The sequence below is a fragment of the Austrofundulus limnaeus genome, unplaced genomic scaffold (assembly GCF_001266775.1).
Source record: "Austrofundulus limnaeus strain Quisiro unplaced genomic scaffold, Austrofundulus_limnaeus-1.0 Scaffold31, whole genome shotgun sequence".
Lineage (NCBI taxonomy): Eukaryota > Metazoa > Chordata > Actinopteri > Cyprinodontiformes > Rivulidae > Austrofundulus > Austrofundulus limnaeus.
The window spans coordinates 2,861,423-2,869,387 of record NW_013952433.1 but is presented as its reverse complement, the minus strand read 5'-3'; the positions used below and the strand labels follow the sequence as shown (position 1 = coordinate 2,869,387).

At 39.6% G+C, this 7,965-nt stretch overlaps 2 protein-coding genes across 2 annotated transcripts in view; both read left to right on the top strand.

Annotated features, from left to right (window-relative positions):
- LOC106515681 (harmonin) overlaps nucleotides 1-5,233 on the top strand; it is a 6,851-nt gene extending 1,618 nt beyond the window's left edge. The window contains exons 3-6 of the mRNA XM_014005602.1: nucleotides 400-1,068; nucleotides 2,486-2,539; nucleotides 2,647-2,775; nucleotides 4,353-5,233. Of these exons, the coding sequence (XP_013861056.1) occupies nucleotides 400-1,068; nucleotides 2,486-2,539; nucleotides 2,647-2,775; nucleotides 4,353-4,730 (1,230 nt within the window). The 3' untranslated portion in view covers nucleotides 4,731-5,233. The remainder of the gene's footprint in view (nucleotides 1-399; nucleotides 1,069-2,485; nucleotides 2,540-2,646; nucleotides 2,776-4,352) is intronic.
- Nucleotides 1-7,965, top strand: part of ush1c (Usher syndrome 1C) — a gene marked incomplete in the record, with an annotated part of 22,709 nt that overhangs the window by 13,777 nt on the left and 967 nt on the right. The window contains 6 exon segments of the mRNA XM_014005601.1: nucleotides 5,248-5,289; nucleotides 5,480-5,533; nucleotides 5,619-5,718; nucleotides 6,084-6,193; nucleotides 6,283-6,338; nucleotides 7,254-7,965. Coding sequence (XP_013861055.1) covers nucleotides 5,248-5,289; nucleotides 5,480-5,533; nucleotides 5,619-5,718; nucleotides 6,084-6,193; nucleotides 6,283-6,338; nucleotides 7,254-7,266 — 375 coding nt within the window.

Sequence of the window (7,965 nt, the reverse complement as noted above, 5' to 3'; positions counted from 1 at the left end):
ACATAACAGAGGACAAAAAAAAGAAGAGAGAAAATTTATATTTTTTTAAATATTGTCCTTGTAGTGTTAAACAATAATATTGCACAAGTTTTCTAATTTAGTTAAACCTTTATTTCATTAAGAACAATTTCTTATTTACAATGTTAGCCTGAATGAGCCAAATATAATATAATATGAAAAATATTATTTAAGTGCTAAAAGTGAGCATCCTTTATATCCAGTAGTTTAGATTAGTTTACAAAACATATAAAACAGGTTATAATATAAAAACAGACGAGTCACCATCTTTATATAAACACTTTAGATGATGGTTCAAATCAGCTGCATTGATAGATTAAACAGGAAGTCATGTTAGAGTATAAATTATATTTTGAAATATTTCTTGTTTGTGGTCTAAAGCTCTCCCCGCCGCGCTCTCCTGCCTCTGAGCCCAAAGTGAAGCGTTTTCCCGGCGGGCTCCACCTGGCCACCACAGACCTGGATGACATAAACCTGGACGAGGTGGATCCGAGCCTGAGAGGGCCCCTGAAGAAACTGTCCCCCACTCAGCCCTCCACCAACCTACCCCCTCCTCCCTTGCCTCCTCCTCCACCCTCGCCCAGACTGAACCCAACCATCTCCAGCTACTCCCCGCCTCCGTCTCGAGCTTCCCCGCAGCGACGCCCTTCTTCCCCGCCCGTTTCCAGGAAACCTCCCCCCGCCTCCTCCACTCTGACAAACAAAGGGCGCAGGCGTAACCCACAAGCTCCCCGCTCGTCTTCATCCCAGTACGCTGGACCCTCTCGGTCCTCACGGCCACCGTCCTCCCCTCAGCCCGCGCCGCACCCCCCTCCTCCACCACCGCCTCCTCCACCACCGCCGCCGCCTCCTCCTCCGCCCCCTCCCCCGCAGCACTCTGAGGAACGCGTAGGCTCCCTCGGCGGTTACCGCCAGCATCATCATCACCTGCAGCGTCCTCCCAGTCCTCCCGACCCCAGCAGGAGCGAGTGGGAAGCGGGCGGGTATCTCCCCAGAGGGGGGATTTATTCCTCCAACACCAGTGAAATGTCGTACCCCCCAAGTCCAAAGGTTTGATTTCCACGTGTGAAGAGTGATGCTTGCCCCTTTTATCTTAAACAGAAAATGTTTCTTTCTGCATGGAGTTTTGTTAAAACCATTGCCCACTGTCTGTTAGCAAAATATCTGGTGAACCACTGGATGGATTTTAATGAAAGTATTCATTTGAAGAACATCTACAACTCATGATGTTTAAGTTCCAGTTTTCAGTGCAGACTTGTGGAAATTTGGCGATTCACCTCACATGATTAATATTATAATTTATAAACACCGTCACCGTATTTTATTACCGAGGTATACCAAAATACTGTCACCATATTTTGATATTGAGGTATACCAAAATACTGTCACCGTATTTTAATATTGAGGTATACCAAAATACTGTCACCGTATTTTAATACTGAGGTATACCAAAATACTGTCACCGTATTTTAATACTGAGGTATACCAAAATACTGTCACCGTATTTTAATATTGAGGTATACCAAAATACTGTCACCGTTTTTTAATATTGAGGTATACCAAAATACTGTCACCGTATTTTAGTATTGAGGTATACCAAAATACNTACCAAAATACTGTCTCCATATTTTAATATTGAGGTACAGTATACCAAAATACTGTCTATATTTTAATACCAAGGTATACCAAAATACTGTCTCCATACTTTAATACCGCTGTATACCAAAATACTGTCTATATTTTAATACCAAGGTATACCAAAATACTGTAACCATATTTTAATACCGCGGTATACCAAAATACTGTCTCCTCTCCATATTTTAATATTGAGGTATACCAAAATACTGTCTATATTTTAATACCAACGTATACTAAAATACTTTCACGTTAATACCAAGGTATACCAAAATACTGTCTATATTTTAATACCAACGTATACTAAAATACTGTCACGTTAATACCAAGGTATATCAAAATACTGTCATATCGCTCATCCTACTTTACACAACACAAAAATAATTTATATCTTTGTCAGTTTTACATACGTATTTTGAGTTAAATTTGTAWATGATCGAAGCCGACACATACTCAAGAGCCAACAGATTGTCCTTCACATTATTTTTAGATTTTACTACAACTTTTGAGGAATAATRTTTTTTTATTATAATAGCAATGTTCAAAATACCATTATGTGTTTGCTGTGCTTTGAAGTGTTTATGCATGAAGAGAAAGTAAAATGTTTTATTGCCGTGACCGTAGGGTGTTATTGATAGTTGCTTGTTGGATTGCAGTTCACAGAAATGAGTCTGATTTGATTTTAATAGATTGTTGAAGGTTCATCTTTTTGAAATGGATGCGTTGTTGTGATACATAAGAAAACRAAGARAGGTTTTGGGTGTGTTTTGCCTTGATATTTCTTGCTGCGCTCTGGTTGTGCCAGAGGGCTGAAAGATCCATTGTGTTGTAGGTAATGAGAAATACTTCCCATGCCAGTCGTGTTTCCAACACAAGCAGTCAGCTGGTGAGCCTCATTTTGTGGAAATCATGTCAAACCCGTGCTTTTTTTTTTGGAATCTCACRATGAGGTTTGTAAATTTGTTGCTTGGAAACTTGGCTTACCACCAACAGCAACTGGCTCCCAGTCCTCCCAACCAGAGACGTCAGATGGCCCCTGTCATGTCAAAACCCGTCATGCTGCCCCAGACRCAGGCCGCCCGACCAGATCCACACAGACCTGCTGTCCGCTCTGATGGCCTGGTACGAAACACGCCTAACTCTCCCTGCACAAACCTCTGTTTAGCTGGAAAAATAAATAGAATAATCACATATTTGACACTTTGTAATCAGCTGCCTTGTTAAGTTCAACAAATTTGTTGCTTTTATGTCAAATATGTATTCAGTTTTCATTAGTTTCAGAAACTCTAATTAAAATCAAGTAATTATCTATTTTACAAGGTGTATTTACTCTGGATAAGTTCATACAGCAGTTCATCACCACAGGTTTTCTAGCTCTGCAATTAGAGGTAAAAGACTGAACAAAGCTTTGCTAATTGTCGCAGCTGCAGAAGCTGATACAATAAAACATTTACTCTCCCACTGACTCTGGATCCCCCGACAGCTTGATTACATGGTTGTGGTTTCCAGCAAATAAGCTTTTTCGTAATTGCACATAAAAGATTACCGTTGAGGATTTCGAATGCATCTCCCTTGACTGGGGTTTAAGCTAAACTGGAAGAACTGCATGTTCTGAGAAAATGCGGCATGAATGCTGAGTGTTAAAATGCTAAATGTGTTAAAAGCTGAAACTGAGGTGTTGAAGCTGAATAAATCAGGACTAGCAAAATGCTAAAAGTCGAAAATGATAGCATCAAACCAGTTGATATGAGACAAGAGGTGAAAGAGGGGCTTGTGGAGTTACAATAGAGGAATTCAGCAAAGTATTGCAGTTCCACTTTTTATAGACTCCAACTGAATKATTTAAATGTGAAAAACAAGGTTTAAAAGTATGATGTCTCCTTTTAAAAGTAGCAAAAAGCTAAGATAGTAAAATGCTAGTCAAAGTTAAAGTAATAAAATGTATATCTGAATGGTTAGATAGCACAAAGTAACAAAAGTAGTTAGATTGCAAGTAACAAAAAGGGCTGAAAAAAATCAGCATTTAGTATTAGGGTTGGGCGATATTGGCAAAAGAAAATTATCACGATTAATTGTGGATTTTWGCTGATAACAATTAATATGACAATTAATAGATGACATTGCATGTAGCCAACGTTGAGGCTTTAATGGGTTTGCTCCACTCCAGTTTATGTTGATGTTTCAGGTGATTAAACAAGTTTGTTAGAGTTACCATTAGTTGCTCTTGCTCCCTTCCAACATTGGGCTCACATACGCGACTCAAAGGGTGCGTCAAACACAAAAATACATCATCACATGGCACTAACTGCAGTACAGTGCCAAATATTAATTGACAGTTATTCTGATAATAATTGCACATGATACGGTTTTACTCTACCTTATTCTGTATTAGAAAATTAAAACTAAAAGTAATGAGTTTGTTATGTATTTAACACAGCATCCTTTATCAGTTTGGAGCATCCATCATTTAAAAGTGCAACTAATGAGTTGATTAATTTGTCATGTAGATAATTGTTGGAGACACACTCGACGTGTTCAGGAAGGCTGTAGTGGAGTCAGTGTTTTTACTCTTACACTAAAGACTGTTTGTTTCAGGCTGTAGTCAGAATTAAAATAAGAAACATGTTTCATTTGGGTTCCAGGAAAACTGTTTTAAATCATACAGTTACTGAAAATAAACACCTRGTTTTGTGTTTCAGCCTCCAGAGATGCTAAAACGGATGGTCCCTTTCAACTCATCCTTTAAATCAAGCAAACAACAAGTAAACCATGCTGTTCTCGGTCTCTCTTTTTTATTTCTGAGTGCTGTTTTACTCCTTCGTTGTTTTACCCCCCGYGCTCCCACATCAGGTTTAACGTGGCTCACTGTAACCTCAGCGATGCTTTCCCCTCGTTTTAATGTTTTTTTTCTCTCTTTGCTGCATCGCTGCCTTTTGATTGAGCCCTTCGTGCATGACTGCTTTTCCATCGATTTGCAGCTGACAGTCGTGACAGCGGACACGATGTTCAGTGTTGGAATGCACGCCTCACTGTTGGTGGTGTCAGTGCAGGGAGTCAGTTTCAGGTTTTACTGTTAAAAAATGGTTTCAGCATCACTTGTGTGGCATTGTGAGAGAACAGGAAGGCTGATTTCTTTGTTTGATCTCAGGTTTTATTCGATTCTTCTGCTATTTTAATCCCTGTATTAGATTTTTACTGAGGGAACTGATGGCAGCAAAKAAAAACATTACAAAGGTTGTCATTTTTTATGTTTTAATTACAGTGTCTGCGTAGAACGTATGAAGAAACAGCAAGATAAATGCTTGTTTATTCTTTATTGAGAAAAATGATTCTGAACTTTGTTCCGGTTCCTTCCTCCTGCCATGAAATTAAATAACYGAGCTCTTAAGATGAATTAGTGAATTACTTGTTACTGGATTTATTTTTGGAGGCTTAATTGCTTTTGGATTAAGGATTGTGAGGATACAAGGCATGTTTGTTGTCAAAGGAAATCTGACCTCTATTTTCACTGCTCGTGTTCACTTCACGTTCCTGTTCCTTCACTTTGTTTTTAACCCGTTTGAATAAACTTTACGTTGGTTTTTTTTCTTGCAGGGATTTCAAAAAAACGTGGAAGACTTTGATCCCTATTCCATGGTATTGTATGCTTCTGCTGGTTTGAAATGCAGAAATATGCTGCAGATTTATGTAAATTACACTGAAAATAAACTGTTTTAACTAACTGAAAGTGATCACCTCTTTAGTTTTATTTTACTTCTTATAAAAGCAGGTTGTTAGGAATGTTTTATGTTTTGGATGGTTTTTATCCTTGTGTTTTTGTTGGTAGTTCTCCGCTGAGCAGATAGCAGGCCGGGACGTGAGGTTGCTGAGAATCAAAAAGGTTGTTAATAAGCCTTCTGTCAACTCTAGTTATGAAATAATGTCAGACTAAAAGTGTTTATTTTTATTTTTGTTTCTGTTTAAAGAGTGGACAGCTTGATCTGGCTTTGGAAGGAGGAGCAGACTCTCCTCTGGGGAAGTTGGTGGTGTCCTCTGTTTATGAAGGCGGTGCTGCAGATAAACACGGTTTGTTCAACTTTAGTGATGCTGTTTAGTTTGCTGCTGTGGTGCCCAGTGCTGGACCTGGAGGGCCCACTATCCTGCATGTTTTAGTTCTGCCCCTGCGCTTTAGCAAGCCTTCAAGCTCTGCAGAAGCCTGTTCAACCCCCGTGGGCCCACTAAGCGTGTTTCACTTCAAACTCTGCCCATTTTCTGTAAAATACTGTCAAATAAAAGCCACTAATGTTGCAAAATCTTTAAATGAAGCACTGTGGAACACTTTAACTAGTGTTATTTCCATCTGCAGAGACCAAACAGTCTGCATTATGTATTAATAATGTTTTTATGTTGGGTATTTGTCACAGTTAAAGGTCTCAGATGTGTGTTTATAGGTGGGATTGTTTCCGGGGATGAACTCATGGCCGTGAACGGGAAGATCCTGATAGACGCTACGTTGACCGAGGGGCAAAACTCTCTGGCCCGAGCCTGGAACAGTGGAGGGGTACGGGTTCAGAAGTACCATCAAACTTCCAGCGTGTCAACCTTTTCTTGATTTGGTCACATGAAGATTTAAAATCTTTTCCTCCTCAGGACTGGATCGATGTCGTTATCGCTGTCTCCCCTCCAAAAGATTATGAAGATGAAGTGTAAGAATTATTATTTAAGTGCAGCTTTCTTGTTGTGTCTAATGTAACAATTTGATGACAGTAGTTAACGGAGTGCTTGTTTGTGTGTGTGTGTGTGTGTGTGCGTGTGTGCGCAGCCCTAAGGCAGCATCAGTCAGTCCCACTGTGAACAGAAAGGTGTTTGAAGGCAGTGCAACACTTTACAGACACGGTTATCTACTTCAGAGCTAACACCACCTCTCCTCCTGCTTCACCCTTGTTCGGGTAATCGACTCAGTCCTCGACCCTCCTCGTCTCCGCTGCACGACAGTTGGTGGTGGGGGGTGTTTGTGTGCCACTCGGTTTTGTTTGGGCTTCAGGACATGTGACAGTCTCTCTGTCAATCAGAATAAACAGGAAGACAGAGTGTCTTTATTGTTGTTTATTTTCAGTCTTCCTGCTCCAGCTTGGCTGTGTCTGGATTCAGTGTAAAAAAATTATTATTTTTTTGTTTTTATAGTGGTGTCATGAGGCGAAATGTGCCGTTGGGTGATAAAGCCCAGCCGTTTCAAGACGTTTGCCCGTCCCATCATTTGCGTCCCAAATCCAGCCCCATGTACTTCCTCATGTTGTCGGGTCGTGGACAACATGACCTGCCAGCCTTCAGCAGTCGCTCTGATTGATGTTTTTCCCTGGGACTGTTACATGCTCTGACGTTTATTTAGAATTTAAATTGCCTGAGCCAGAAAATGAAAACCCATTTTCATTTTGACTCTCTTCAATAATTCACCTGCGTTCRTGTGTGTGTGTTTGTGTGTTTGTTGTGGTCAGTTTGCAGTGTCTGTGATAAGCATAGAATAATTAATGTTTGCACACTTTATAGGAGTTCAGTAGTAAAGCATATTATTTGAGTGTGTTTTGATKAACTGGTTTTTATGATTAACTCCTCTCCTGCAGGACGTTCTTCTAGTCTCATCAGCCACCTGCCAAGACAACCAGACTGATTACAAAGAAGCTTCTCCTCCTTTCACCTGCGAACAAGAAACCTTCAGATGCTCTCCAAGACTTGGCCAGTTGTTATTTAGACTGACGGAATGAGATCAATATCTTTTGTTTTCATCAATGGGTTGTCCAATCAATATCTGGTTGTCTTCCTGTAGTCCCTAAAATAATGGACCTCATTTCAGCGCAAACAACCAAGCTGATCGCCCGCTAACGTTTGACAGAATAAGGGTGATGAATAATAGGAACTTCAATAATTAATGTCTCTTTTTCCAATAGACAGCACAGACTGAAAATGAGGTTTTGTTGTTTATAAATTGATTTTCTGCTTCTTTTTTAAAATACACTTATTAAACTAATGATTCAAGCAGTTCCTTCTCAAAAAAAGCCTTTGAGGAGGGAAAAAAATGCAGATTTAAGTGTAGATTTTATGCTTTTTAATTCACCTCAGTTGGTTCCAAAAAGTTTTTTTTTTTTCCACTTATTTAKATGCGTCTCCATTTGACTCTGCTTTATTGGCTCCCCATGTCTGCATTTCTTATAAAAACACAGAAAAGCATTTCATTAAGTGAAAAATCTGTTTCCACTATCAGGATCTACCATTTTTTATGCATCTTTGTTTTTGGATTAAATTTGAAAGACTGAGTATTTAATTTTTTTTAAAAGC